The 15,695-nt window shown below is 39.7% G+C and overlaps 1 protein-coding gene across 8 annotated transcripts in view; it reads right to left on the reverse strand.

The window, feature by feature from the left end:
* Positions 1-15,695, reverse strand: part of MAP7 (microtubule associated protein 7) — a 153,552-nt gene that overhangs the window by 131,214 nt on the left and 6,643 nt on the right. For 3 of the 8 annotated variants that reach the window (XM_033103499.1, XM_033103498.1, XM_033103496.1), the window contains exon 1: positions 2,464-2,838. The exons of 1 other annotated variant lie outside the window; for it this stretch is intronic. In XM_033103499.1, coding sequence (XP_032959390.1) covers positions 2,464-2,596 — 133 coding nt within the window. In that variant the 5' untranslated portion in view covers positions 2,597-2,838. Of the gene's footprint in view, positions 1-2,463; positions 2,839-2,951; positions 3,208-15,695 lie in introns of those variants that run through there. 4 more of the 8 variants (XM_033103497.1, XM_033103501.1, XM_033103503.1 and 1 more) reach the window with 4 other exon arrangements.

Below are 15,695 nucleotides of genomic sequence, written 5' to 3' on the forward strand. Positions count from 1 at the left end.
CCCCACCCCACCCCACCCCACCCACCCCACCAGGTAATTCTGAAGCCACCAATGGGAATCCAGATCGTAATCAACATGTTCCTTCCTATGAGTTCATTTTGATGGTTACCCCACAGGGCAGTACCTGGAAAGAGGTAACTTGTCGTTAACCCAGGGTAATCCTGAACAGAAGCATTTAGCTTACTGAATTTAGATAGCAAGCTTCTTTATTCCTAGTTATGACAGAACAAACATTGTAAGCATGAAAACCAGGTTTGGACATGGTTGGCTGATTAGACCATGGAGCGGGCAGAAAAGATAAAAACAACGTTTCTGATTGCTTATCTGACTAGTCACTCATGAAAGATAACCTGTGTATTACCTTTCTATAATATAATGATTTGAAAATAATAATTTAGAAAACAGAAGTCCATTAAAAGTTGCAAAAGATAGTATAGGCAACTAGTGACTGGTAAGAATCCTATTCAGAGCAAGCAATAACATTTTAGTGGAAAAAGAAAAATGAAATTGCCTCTAAATCCACGTTACTGTGCTGCTTTGCAGGGAAGAGGCTGTCTGCTCCATGAAGCCCTTTTTAATAGGCACACTCATTTCAGGACCCGACCATATCTGGCACCAGGAAGCAATTAAGGATGGACAAATTGGGGGGGGATGCAAATTCGGAAGTCCCAGCTCTATAGACTAGAACCGTGTTGTCCAATAAGGTAGCCACCAGCCACATGTGGCTAGTTAAGGTTCAATTAACTAAAATGAATTAAAATTTAAAAATCACTTTCTCAGTTGTAGTCGTCATATTTCAAGTGCTCCTAGCCACATGTGGCTAGTGGTTTTCATACTGGACAGTGCATACGTAAAACAGGTCCATTATTGTTCTATTGATGGACAGAGCTAGACTTGAAAGTGAATATTCCTCTTGCCAAGAGGGCAAATGATTTGCTGCTAACAATTTAAAGTACTGCATTTTCATCAAGAGCACACTCTGGTTCAACTGTCTAATTCCTGCGCAAATGAAAGAATCAGCTAAGTCACCTTCGATTTATAGCATCATTAGACTCCTGAGGTCGTCTGGTCCTCAAACAGAAGCTACGTCTGATAGTAAAGTAAAAATCAACTACAGTACTAAGAGTCTACTTATTAAAACTTCTCAATATACAGTCTTTTTTAAATGATGTAAAATATATACTTTTGGGTTTAAAGTAGACAGTTTCAATTATACTGGGGGTGCCAAAAATATATATATATACACACATGACTTGTATTCATCTTTTGTTATCGGTATATATTGAGTATCGTAATTTTAATACAGTTTTTTCCTTTCTTAAAATGTGTATACATTTTTTTGCCACCCTCTGTATTTAATAAAAGCAAACTGCAATTCTTTCAGGACCCAGGAAAAAGAAAGCCAGAGCCGTCAGACACTGGATTCTATTTAAACACTCATGCTACTATTGCTTAAATATCTGCTTGTTACTTTGCCATGCTACTGCTCTGTACCACAAAGAAGAACATTTGATATCCAAGAACAATTTGAATGCAAGCTAAAATTTAATCAGCACCCAGAAACAACAAAACTGATAACCTATTAACTTAAGAGAACAGCTTATTTATTTTTGGGAAGGGTTTGCAAGAATGAAGATACTGGGAAATTTAAAATGCAAGCCTTAATACCCTTCTTCAAAAATGCAGGATGTTGCCGTCTTTGATAATTACAGCCCTGGTAGTTCGTAGCCTGGGCGGGTATGAGACACAAGCTAAAGATGATGCAATACATGAGGACTCGCGACGCCGGGCAAGCTGCTGCTCCATTTCACCATTACGAGAGCAGCACAAGTTGCAAACCTGTCCTTTCTGTACCCAGCACCTTTCCACCTCTCTACGACGTTCAGGAGCAGAGTTATCATCAGAAGTTATGAAACCTCATGGTCCTGTCTCACTTCCCACTGTAGTCGCACTCCATGTTTGTTTTCCTCTCCCGGCTCTCGGCATTTCAGACTAGGAATGGGACTACCATCTTGACCCTCTGTGCCCCTGCAAAGGCTGCACTCTTAGGACCCTTTCTCGAACTCATCTGTTTCAAGGAGAAACTCACCTCATTAAACAGAAATCACTTGATGAACCTAAGGAAGCTGGGGAAATGTTCATTTAAAACTTGGTAACTCATATCTCCTCCTCTTGGTGAGGACAGAGTCCTTGGTAACTGCTTTAGTGAGCACGTGAAAATTAAAGCTCTCTCGGCCAAGAAAGTAGCGTAAGTCAAAAAGGCAGCTGATCTCAAACCTCCCAAATCTGCAAAATCTGTTCTCCATTTCATGCATACACAGCCTAGAGTGTGTAAATACCACCAGCAAAGTTTGCCAGGCGGCCACAACACACAGCATGCACCACCAACACAGTTTGTAGAACGTGCTATCGGCAGCATGGGAAATGGGCTGGCTCTGACCAAAGGGTAGAGCTAATGCATACCTTTCGGTCTTCTGGAATTTCCATTCTTTTGCTGTTCATCTTCCTCATTAATGGTGAATAAACCAAGGGGAATTGGCCTTGCATTGGTCTTCTTCAGTCTCTCTTGTCGGAGAGCTGTAGCTGATCCAGGCATACCGCTGCTACTTGTTTTTCAATTATTGTTATATATTAAAAATATATGCTTATGTAATTGCAGCTCCCAGGAAGCTGCTAGTTTCTAAGCTGCCGGTTCATTTGAGCACTTGTAATAGATCCCCTATGGGTAAACAGTGTGCAGACAGCTGACAGATACTACCAGCCACTTGGCAACTGAGGCCCTGCAGTTCCCCCTCACCTAGCAGCAACCCCCCCTGCCCTACAAGCCCCCTCCCACTTACTCCCCACAGGCACATGTGCTGGCTAGACACACACGTGCGCGCGCGCACACACACACACACACACACACTTTAAAGGCACGCAGGTTCAGATGCCTCCATCCACTGCCTAACCTGTTCAGATCCCAGCTTCTTCCTGCTGCAGCACCTTTTCCCAATCTTCTTCCTGCTACTGCACAGCACAATATTCAGCATACAGCAGAGGGGAAAATATAATACACTGCCGTTAGCAGTTACCCTGACAACCCTGACATGTCCTAATCAAGGAGGGCTGGGAGCAGCTCCATCTCCCGGGCAGGGCGGAGAGGGGCTGAGAAGCGAGAAGCAGCAGGCTACCGGGAGGCTGGTCCTGGGAACTCACCAGCAGAGGGTTACAGTGTGAGGCGAGGCAGCCAGCTGGGCAGCTCCCTCTTCCTCTTAGCCGCAGGAACGGCAGGATGGGAGGAGAAACGGAGTTTTGCCTGCACAAGCAGCAGCAGACTCCCCAGTATGGAGAAAGGCGCGCAAGCCAAGAAGGCCAGGGTTTCCCTTGTAACAATATTTGCAAGTCCCTGGATGAATGAAGGCATGACTGGTACCCCCACAGCTCACTCTGCTCGGAGTAACACATCCCAGCCTTCCAAACATTCTTACAAACCCCGAGTCTGTATGAACACAGGTTTGGCCACACCTGTCCCAAGGACCAGCACAGGCAGAGGAAGGTCTCTCACAGAGACCACAATTTGGGATACACCTTCTACAAGGCAAGTAGATACAAATGAGACACTGTAATCCTCCAAAGGGAAACAAAAATCTGTCTCGATTATATCCAGCAACCCCCCTGCCCCCCTCCCCACAATTCCCAGTGCTTTGGAAGAGTCACTACCAGCAGTGCTGTGCAATTCTCAACACTTGACCCAATTTGAGTCCTTTTTTGGACTGTTTTCTCCAAAGCACACAATCATGTGATTATTGTTTTCTCCTAAAATAAAAAGCTTTCTTATTTTAAAATTCTTCATTTCTAGGCTTCCAAAAATTTACGCTGTGTCAGAAAAAAAAAAATTAAACTTACAATAAATGACATTAAAAGATTCTAACCACCAAATTAAGAAAACATTTGTTTTTGCCTTTTAATCAAACTCAAGTCTGTTGAGAAAATCCAAAGTAATTTTCCCACCCAGACTGTTCTCTTAACTTTTTCTTAATAGTTAAACCTACTGATCCAGGAGGGCACCCGAAGGTAAGGCAAGAAAGACATCCTTTCTAAATCCTCTGCGTGGAAGGGTAACTTCGAACAATTCCCTTTTCTCTTGGTGCATAGGTTTTCTCTGTAAAACTGAGGTGACGACATAATTTACTTTATTGGATTAGGGGCAAGGATTAAACGAATATCGTGCTAGCAGTAAGAACTGCTTAATAAATATCAGCTGCTTTTATTATATTTTATAATACATTTGTTGTAACTAGTCCATTTTTGCTCTGTCATTATCTTCAAGGTGTTTCCAGTTTAGCTAGCAACTCCTTCTAGGAATACCTCTATTTTTTTTTTTATCTACTCCTGCTGCCCTGCCCAATGTTGCAAATGTACTAAACGGTTAGCAAAAACGTGCTTAAAAAAAAAAATCCCTTCAAAGGCTGAGGGATTCAATTAGGTTAACAGGTGTTTAGAGCTGTGGCTTCGAGAAATGCAGGAAATTTCCGATATGGAGTTTACTTAAAATCACATTAATGCATGAGATACGTAGCATGTTTCCAGGAAAAGACCTGGTATTAAATATTACATTATATTATATTATATTATATTATATTATATTATACCTGGTCTTATATTAAAATAAGACCAGGTCTTATATTAATTTTTGCTCCAAAAGATACCTTAGAGCTGATAGTCTGGCTAGGTCTTATTTTCGGGAAAACATGGTATTTACAATAAAATAAAATAGATTTTTGGAGCTCAATGGGTCTGAGAAAGCTTCTCAATGAGTGTCTTTTCACATGTAAGGGAACCGAGGCCCATGAATTGAAATTCCTTGTGCAGGTCAAATGTTAGTTGGCAGCAGGTCTATAATGAAAATTTAGATCTCCTTCTTCCTAGTCCAGGGCTCGCCTTATGACAAATATTTGGCCGACATAATTTAGAACCTAGATCCCGTTTTCTAGCTTCTATGGAGATGGCAAGATGTGGAGAAAGAAGGAAAGGGAAGATCTATGACTCAAACTTTCAAGATCTTATTGTTTAAGAAATAAACAGTGGCTACAAATTGGTTAATCTACTTCCATAATTCACTCTGTTTTCGTATACCCTTTTTTCTCAATTAAATATGATTTTTTAATTTCCTATTTTTCTTTAATCAGAGGATCAATAAATATAAGCCCAACATCCTACACATACAAATTTGTGAAATGAAAACATTTTCAAATTTACTTCTACTTCCAGAGTCAGGTTAGTATTTTTACTGGTAACACACGCACACACACACACAGTTGAAACTTCACTTTCCATAGAGAAAGTGAAAATTTATGTCTCAAGCAAATTACAAATTTCATTCAAAAATGTTCCTCACTCAAATAAAGCTAACAGCTTCTGATATCTCTGCTGAGTTTAACAAAAGTATTACTAAAAGAGGTAAAGTTAAAGAAAAAGGCATCTTTTCATCTATCTTCCAAATAAAAAAAAAGAGAGAGATGACAAGATTTATGAGGCGGCCTGGGAGGAAAATGAAAACCTTCCTAAGAGTGGCTTTTTAAAACCAACGTGGGCACTGAAACTCAGATGATTTCTGTAGATGTCCATTCCATTACTTTCAAGAATGGCCTCAAAAGTTGTACGGGAAAAATAAAACAGCGAAGCAAACTCTTGTCCAGATAAGATTACGAATTTTACGAAGGAGGCTTCCTTGAGGTCTGTGGCTGCACTCAAGGTATCCAGCAGAAGCAGAACGAAGGAACCAGGAGAGAGATCACAGGCCCTTTGGGACACAAAGGATTGGAAATGAGCCCAGCCTCCTTTTAACTTCAGTGGAATACCCCTCAACGACAAAGCTGGGATTTGTCACACTCTAGCCTGAGAGGTCTCATGGAAAATTTAGATTTGTAATAAAAAATGAAAAAAATCACCAAAATGTTTTTTTTTTTTAAAAAAAGAATAGTTATACTTAAAAGCATTTATTAGGGGAAATGAAAGGAGGCCAAAAGTTGCCACCACCATACAACCCATGATAATGGCCCATCATCTAGGAACATTTGCAACTTTATGTTAGATGTGCTAGGTTATGTTAGCTGTGCATTAGATATGATATCTTTGTTAGTTACAATAGCCTGACAGATCAGGAAACTGAGGCTCACAGAGGTTAAAGTCACATGGCTAGTTAGGTCACTGAGTCAAGATTAAACCCAGGCCCACTTGCTCTAAAGCCAAGATGCTTTTGTCCCGCAGCCTTGTAAATCCTGACTCCCCCACCAACTAGCTGTGAGCCAGTCACGGGGGAAGCAAACAGTCCAAATCAAATCATCATAATAAAGGATGGATTTTTTTCTTCCCATAAAGTACACATTTTTTTACCTAATTTAAAACATTTGAGATTAGTTTCCTAAAAGCTCAAACCCAGTCTAATGGATACAGGGATTAACTCTTATATAATTCCAGAATACCGTGGCTTGACTCTTATAGAGACATGGGGTCTTTTCTCTTTTACGCGCTAACCCAAAACGAAAGCATAAATGGAAAGGGGAATGGTCAGGACTTACATGTAAATATCTCCAGAAGTAAAAGGAATACCACTCTGAATTCTTCTACTGTTCCCCAGCACTAATAAGTGTTTCTAATTCGATATGGTGCAACTGACCTTACATGTCACCTGCAGATACAGAATCTGAAATCAGGCCCCATGGAACTGGTATATGCAGGCTTCCAAGAGTCAATTCGGTTTTGTAATTGTTTTGCTTAAATTGTGAAAATAAATGATGTATGAATGAAAACTTTGTACGAACTTGAGAGAAATGAGACACTTCCTAGTGCAAAAGGGTAGATTTTACAACTAGACTCTTTATACAGAGAAAAAAATGTTTGCACTACTCATCACCACTATGAATGAAACAGGACAACAGGCTCTTGTGCAAAGGCTATTCCCACCCCACCCCACCCCAAGCCCTTCCCTTAATACACAATAAATTTATGCCTGTCCATCATATCTGGCTGCCAGGCACCTCTGGCCTAGCTCAAATCTGTGAGATGGGTGAGTACAAAACAGCGTCAAACTTGCTCATCTGCAGGGGAAGTGAGCGCATGACGGGGACCTAGCTGTCACAGTGTTGTGTAAATGACTAAACACACGCAGGCACATGCATACACACACACACACACACACACACACACACACCTTCAGGCTTCTGTTCACAGTTAGGCTTCCTAAGATCGTGTTGTAGCTATAAAATTGGAAAGTAGCACAGCCCATGAGTGATCCCAAGAACACCGTCTTGCAAAGAGAGTTCTGCTTCACCAGTGAGAAGCAGACCTAGACTTTCTTTTTTAAAAGCATAGTGAGCTTTATGAAAACATTGCTGAAATGGAAAAGAGCCTGAGTAGTACTAATTAAGGACTGTAGTTGAAAACAAATTATTACTGCTGGATTGAATGACCAGTCACTGGAAATTAGTTATACATACATATATGTTACTTTTCTGTGGAGCCCAGAAGTGCGAAAATGTTTTTTCACATTTCTACATTAGAGGAGACGATTAAGTCTTCAAAACTACTGGACTTCAGTAACCTTTTTAAATATTTACTGATTCTCCCCAAGGTCAGCTACAATTTACTTGTGGCAAGAGTCTTAGAAATCCACGTTAATGCAACTTAAAAAAAACCTCATATGGTTTGAAAATGACAAAGCCAGAGCAGCTTGACGTGGAATCAAACAAAGGGTCCTAGCTGGTTGTTTTCTATTCCCATTCTGAAAGTTTAAGGGTTCTCTCAGTTTCCTAGAATGGTGCCACTTCCTGATGGCTTCTGGGGCAATAAAAACAGAACACTCTGCCATCTTGCAGCATTATGCAGAGCTTCCAATAGGCTGCTGGACAAAGAAATACTGCACGAAGAAAGACTGCTCCTTTGAAAGAAAAATGAAAAGGCAGGTTTGCTTTGATCTTTAGTTTACCGCCTTTTGTTAACAGGCATGTAAGAAAAACAGTAAATACTACTATAGTAGTGGTGATGGGCCATCAACAAGGAAGAACTAGGTTCCTACGTGCCTTTTATAACATTTTTGCAAATCTTCGCTGCATGGGAACACTTTGCAGCACCAGTAGAATCCATTCTCCTATGTCTGCTCCACCATAAACAAATTTAAAACCCCGAGGGTTCATTTATCTGAACGTAAGGTATGAATACTAAGCTTTCTTTTAAACCCTTTCCTAAACATTAGGTATCACTAGCCAAGTTGCAAATATTATAAAATGTTATATTAAACTTTAACTCAGTAAATACATTGGAATGCCTCTGGCCCTCCTGTTCATTATTCTCATTGATAATTGTTAATGTACATGACAGGAACTTCTGAATTCTTTGACAAAAGTTAAAATGTGCACTGAAAGTCCCCTGCTTCATTACTACCTTAATAGGTTGGAAATCCAATTTTACAGATTTAAAATGAGGCAAAGAAATCAATCACTGGGTTCAACAGAAGAATCAGGCAGATGTCTAGGAATGAGTTTCTAAAAGTTATCTAATTTATCATTGGTCTGTGAGCAGTTACGTGTTTAGTTTTATTTTCGAGCCACACCATAAGAAAGAGAAAGAAAGAAAAGAAAGAAAGAAAAAAAAAAAGAAAGAAAGAAAGAAAGAAAGAAAGAAAAAAAACAGAAAAAAAAGAAAAGGGAGGAAGAAACGAAGGAAGGAAGGAAGGAAGGAAGGAAGGAAGGAAGGAAGGAAGGAAGGAAGGAAGGAAGGAAGGAAGGAAAGAAGGGTGGCTTCTTTCCTTGCTTCGAAGTGGTAAAATCAGGTCAAGGATGCAAGAAGTGCTTTCGACAGTGACATCAGAGAAGAGGCAGCAGCCAAATCATAATGTTCTCCCATGAAACAAAGCAAGGGGAGCAATTAAGGGGTGCTGATGACTAAACATGTGACCCAAACAGACCAGTCTGGCAGCTGGAATAAGATAGGTTGAAAGGGAGAAGGAGTGAGACTTAAGAAAAACCAGTTACATAACAGCTTTGTCCAGGTGGGGAAATGGGATCTCAAGTGGCGGCCGTGGGGATAGATGGCAAAGGCAGGAATACAAGAATTGCTCATTTGTTATCTTGACAGGCACCCTCTGGCAGTGTGGGAGACTTATTTCAAGGGGGTGAGTGTGGATACCAAGTTCCTGCAATACAGTCTGGGGAAGCTAGAGACATGGGCACTGGAAAGGAAAGGTGGCTCATGAGTTTATTAAAGATTTAGATGAGAACAAGGGTTTTATATTTGTAGAAAAAACAAAGCAGAGAGATGGCAAGTATCAGGTCCAAGATGATCTCAACAGATCGATATAATGGGCAATAGCTAAAACGATTAATTTAATAGCTGTACATACGAACACCTCTTCTTATATTAAAAAAGTGAAACTGTACAGATTCAAAATGAATACCTATCAGAGCTTCAGCAGACACAGGAAGAGAGGTCCTTCGATAGTAAGCTCACTACACTTTGTCGGCGTGATGAGGCAGTAAAAATCCTAATAGCATCATGGGGGGGGGTGTGGGGGGGTGGTATCAGCAGACGTCCAGGATGTTGAATAAGGGGAATGAGCCTTCCGTACTTTCTGGTCCTCAGATCACGGGGTCTGAGCTAGATATTTCGAATGGGTGATAAATTAGAACACGTTCAGAAGAGAGAAGCCTAGGACTTACCAAGATTCTAGGCCACACAGAACAGGAGGATGATTTGAAAGAAGGGGCATTTTCCTCTGGAGGAAATAAGACAAGACTCTGAAGAATAAAATAACTGAATTAAAGGTTAACATATGGAAAGGTTTCTACTTTGCCTGTAGTTCCGGAAGCCCTAGGACTGCTGACTGGAAGTTAGCAGAACGCAGTAAGCAGTGCTTGCTACCACTGAAGATAGCTACGCATACATATTGATCGGGGATGATGTGTTCCATTAATGCATGTGTGCAGGTTGGATTTTTAGATCTCTAGAGTCTCTTCTGATCCTGCGATTCCATAACCTGATGGAAATGGAAACCCTCAGCTATACGTCCAAGAGAAAACAGTCAGGCAGAGGGAAAAAGGCCAAGAGAGATTCAGACAGCCCTTCCCCTGTTGTCACTGTTAACCTGTGCAAGTACTTAGACCTCAGATGGCTCCATTTGTAGGCAGCTTTGCAGTTGTATGATTTTACTCATTAGACTGATGCCCCCAGAGGTTTGAGACTTAAAGCTAAATAACAAAAACAATGGAAGCTTCTCTGGGTGCCCTGGTTAGAAGAGGGCCACACTATAATATCGGCACCTGCCACTTACAGACTTCCCTCACTCTCTGACCTACCTGCAACTTAATGAAAATCAAAACCAACTATGTGAAGAACTCTAGGGAAGGGGAGATAAAGATGAATAAGACATTACAGGTTTTCCCTCAATGACACAATATTTTATGGATGGAACCACTATGACTACGTGACTTGAGAGATGAGAGTTAAGGTTCGTCAGTGAAAAGCAATACTGAAGAATAGTACATCGACTCAGTTTATCACCTTACGGACATGGTAAGGAGAGTGACAGCCCTAAATCTTTAGGCCAGTAAAGAGTGGGACAGGTGAAGAACAATGTGCTTTGGAATATATTGAGACTTCTCCCCAATCCTACCCTTTGATACTTTGCTGTTGTTCCCAATTCTTTTTCCTAAAATTCCCTGAAATTAAAACTGACAATAATTAAGATTTTTTTCAATTTATGAAGGTTTAATATCCTCTGTTTCTACCTTAAAAATTAGATTCAATTAATTTTAAACATTTTATCTCTTGAAAACTAATTAAAATGTTTTGCATAGTTCTGGGGGAAAAACCCTTGATTTTCTTTTTGAGAGTCAATATATCAGTCAGGGTTCTCCAATAGCTTTTTGGTTCTGTTTCTCTGGAGAAAAATACATACATTTTATATGTAGAGAGATTTACTTTAAGGATTAACGGCTGCTGTGACTATGGAGGGTGGCAAGACCAACATTTGTAAGGAAGGTTGAAAACTCAAGCAGAATGTTTATGTTACAGCCTTGAGGCAAAATTCATTCTTTTCTGGGAAACCTCAGTTTTCGCTCTTAAGGCCATCAACTCTATTATTATCAAGGGCCATCTCCTTAAAGTCAACTGACTACAAATGTTAATCATAGCTGCAAAATACCTATAGAGCAACTAGAGATTGGAAAAACAAACTGGGCACTGTCACACAGCCAAGTTGACATAAAATGAACCACCACGGTCAGTGACCCCAGGGAGTATGGATACTTCATTCCCACACTGAAATCAGAATGCTGCAAATGAAAACATGCCATTCAAAAACCTAAGTTCTACATGTCAATGACCATATTCATCACTGAATACTATTTACTCAAATCATTGCCCCATATTTCAATACTCTGTTAATATTCATAAATTGGGGTCAGAACATCTCAGAGTAAACCTATTAAATCCCCCTTTATTTTCACTAATGATCTCTCATTGAGAATCCAATAATGGCCAGCTTCAAAGCATTATCAAATAAATCCTTTTACCTTTATAAGAACCAAGCCATCTGGTTGTCTCAACATTAAATGATTTAGAAAGTACAGATATGAAGATTTAAAAAAAAAAACTCTTCCTGTTGTTGTAAACTAACCCACTCAATTAGAAGAAACTAAAGTATGTAGGTGGGGGTCACGTAAGACATTTTTCAAGAGCAAATAAAATGTGTATGAAGGTTTGAGATATGAAAACTTTATATAGCTATTGGTTTATTTGTCGACTATAGCCAACTCTGGGAAAAAAAAAGATTATATACAATTCTCTGGCATAGCTATGAAATCAACTTAGAGGAAGGAAGTGCCTAATAGATATGCCAAATTATATAACCATAGTGGGTAAGTTTGAGGTTTGGTCATTTTCATTCAGTTAAGGCCCACACTGAAAAGGAGTAACACATCCACTATAATTGTCAGCGACCAACCAAAAAGAACAGTAGTAGCCTTAAGCTAAATTCTACAGATAAGAGACAAATACACTTAGGATTAATTAAATAAATCAGAAGCTTTTGAAATTTGCAACTACTAAGCCAAAAAGATTCTTAGTAAATCAGTAACTGCTTTTGAAAAAAGATATGAAGCTTTAATTTTCAAGAACTAGATACTACTAGCAACCCAGTAAGATTTTTAACTACATCTTCTTTTAGTCTTGCCTGACCTTGCACCGTTGAGATTTTAGGAAGCTCTATATAGAAAGAAATAACATCTCAGAAGGATGAACAGGTTGATAAGTATATTTAGGCTGCCCCAAACCTCATCTCTATAACCCTTTCATATCCATGTTTTTTAGCCTTTGCCTTAAAAATCATGTGAATTTGAAATAGGCAACTAAGGAAGTATTACAATGACAAGAAGAGCCCTCTGGCAAACGTCCTAAAACACCACAAACAGACCATTCTGCTTTTTATCATAAGGCAAAATTGCTACACGTCCATTGTTAAAGGCACTAAAATCTCTGATGTATTCAAAACAAACAAAAAAACCTGTGTCATTAGTCAAAACCGATGAAGTGTTATTGAGGGAAAACCTGTTGTTCTAGACACATGCAATACTGCAGTGGAGAAATCAAAATCATAATAAAAATCTCCCCGCTCAGTTTTTTGACTGGGGATAGTACTGCCTGGTTCCGGTTTCCGCACAGGCATTGAGGAAGAGACTTGCCCTGAAACCCTTAAAACAAGCAGCATCCACGTCAGAGCCCAGAGCCAGGCTTTATCCAGCTCACTGGAAAAAGGCCTTGTTCTTGTTGTTTACAAACAAAAAGAGGGAGGTTTGTACAACCAAAAGATGTTTGTTTTAAAAATAATTGCAACATTGCAAATTGTTCCATGAACATGTTTCCAGATAGGTACATCTACAACAGAAAACAACAATGTGCTTTGTAAAGCAAAAAGTCATTGTACACTTCACAACTGGTTCCGAATGCCCAGTTCCCAGGTGTCTGAACGCCATATGCCTGGGTTTATGCTAGTGTTAAGTGTATTACTATATACAATACTATCTTATTTTTAATATATTATTCTTTTACTGAAAAATGATATAAATTTTAATATTTTAAGAGTGGCTACAGGCATATTTGTGAGCCAATAACCAGATTTAGAACAGCTTTTTGCTCTTTTCTTCTGACATCCTGTGCTCTTCTCTCTCCAAAACCTTCTTGAAGTCTTACACTCTCTCGTAGGTGCCTTACTGAATCCTCCAATGCTTTCACAATGACATATACTTCTAATCATGTACCGTGTTTCCCCGACAATAAGACCTAACTGGAAAATAAGCCCTCACACGATTTTTCGGAATGACATACCCTGAACATAAGCCCTAATGTGTCTTTTGGAGCAAGAATTAATATGAGACCTGGTCTTATTTTGGGGGAAACACGGTATATTCTTTAGATTTGTGTTGCACAAGTTGATTGATGATTGGGACCACTTTTTCTCCAGGCTCTTTTTAGTGAGTAGCACAGCAGCCAAATGTCGGACCTGATCAGTTTGCAAATAAATGGAATGACATTCTGAAAGCAAACTACTATGGGTACAGCTGGGCCACCACGGATTCAATCTGGAATGGCAAACTAGTGTTCTTCCCTGTGAGGTTTCACTGGATTATAAGATTATGGGGTTTTCTATTCAAAGGTATATACTCTCGCATAGGTCTCTGAGATTAAACATAGCTCCATTCCCCATTTCTCAATTTATTTTAATGCTTTCTTTCTACTCCAGAGCCATCTCTTCTATTTCTGTGTTAGATCCTAATACTCTGCCTGGGACTTATGCAAAATCACTTTACAAAGCATATGAATAAAACTTTTTATTTATGTGAGCATATAATCGTACGGTTCACATGTGCTTAGTTTCAGTATAATCTTGAGAAGAAAAACAAAAACAAAAACAAAAGATATTCATCCTCTTCCTTAGGGACCAGTCCCATTCAATATCCTCTACTGCTCTTTTGATTTTTGTCCTGAATTTTGTGTATATGCAAACACCAGCTGCAAGGAGGAGAAAATAGGACGTCAGTTCTGCCAGAGGTAAGCCCACACTGAAAAAGCTTCAAATCACAACTGATCGCACCACAAAACCTCACAAGCACACACAAATGCAACTCACAAGTGCCTCTAGAAGTTTAGACATGTAGAGCCAGATATATTAATTTGAGGTGATGTCCAAAGCCAAAAACACTGCTGAGCAAAAATGCAAAATGAAAAGAGCAGAAGTTAACAGACTGAGCCTTAGGTAGAGTAACATCTAATGATGAGAAAAAAGAGAGGGGACGGAAAGATCAGCCCACAGGGTATTAGCCTCAGATCATGCAGTAAGACAGAAGGGGAGAGAGTCAAGGAGAAGGTCATTCTAGTGCCAAGTGTTTATAGACAGAGGAAACAGGGCTGGTCTACAGAGTGTAATGCAGGGTCTCAGCTCCCGCTCCCCGCAGAAGAACGCATGTGGATCTAAACCAGTAATTCTCAACCTCAATGGCACAGTGGAAGCAGCCGGGGAGCTTAAAAACATACTGCCACCTGGCTCCCACCCCTAGGGACTCTCATATAAATGCCTAGGGAGAGGCCTGGGCATCGAGATATTTAAAAGTTCCCCAGGTGATTTTTAAGTCACTACCAAGATTGTGAACCAATGATGTTCCATTACATGAGCTCAATAGTCATTTCAACAACTTAACCTTATGCCCAAGGAGTGAACTACATTTAAATGAACCCACCAGGGCTGTGATTAATTTAGAGCACCTACCACGAATAGAAACCGATCTAGCTAGAATGCAGGAAGCAGACAGCCAGGTCCTGTTTGGTGTGTTTGCCACACTAGAGACAGGTCAGGAGCTTCTGAGAACCGGAAGCCTGGATTAAAATCTTGAGAAGCAGCCAAGTGTTTTTGCGAAAGCCAATTATTAGGCACATTGCTGCCACCCAAACAGGCTTCCTGTTGGAGAGTAAAGGCACTAACAGAAGGGGTTCTTCCTAGAATGTCACCTTGGAATTCAAACTTTTCCTAGATGATAGCTTCTTTTGTACTTCCATCACAGTGTCAGGGATACAAGTTTTATATGCAAGAGGTTATGCCACAGCAAAGGATGGTTCTCTTTACCAGAAAGCCAACTCCAAAAGGAACGTTTTCATAGTATTTTAAAAAAAAAGTTACAGAAGAAATTTTAAGAAACCCCAGATATGAATACTCTAAACTTAAACATACACTGTTTTACTAATAATGTTTGCAAAGCCCAGTTCACATATAACAAACGCATTTCCTCAGCTTCCTTTCTGCTCGGTTTTGCATCCCTATATTTATCTGGGTTATTTGGTCAGGCATGTCACTTGTTGACATTTTCTCACAATTGTTCCTTTCACAACAATTTTTTGTAGGAGTTTTAAAGATGAGAAACTTGAATGCAGTGAATTCTTGCTGTCAAAAATATATCACTCTTTAAATCAAAATTCGAAGTGACACTTAATACAAGAAAATTTTATAGATTCTTCCTTACTGACTATTTCTAAAAATAAAAAGATAGTAGAAAGAATAGTATTTAATGAACAGAGAAAAACTATCCAAAGCCATCTAAATTTGTGAACACCTATAATTTAGAGCATTGCAAGAGCTAAGATATTAGAGACAGAAGGCACCGACCACT

This window comes from Rhinolophus ferrumequinum, chromosome 3 (assembly GCF_004115265.2).
Source record: "Rhinolophus ferrumequinum isolate MPI-CBG mRhiFer1 chromosome 3, mRhiFer1_v1.p, whole genome shotgun sequence".
NCBI classification, from domain to species: domain Eukaryota; kingdom Metazoa; phylum Chordata; class Mammalia; order Chiroptera; family Rhinolophidae; genus Rhinolophus; species Rhinolophus ferrumequinum.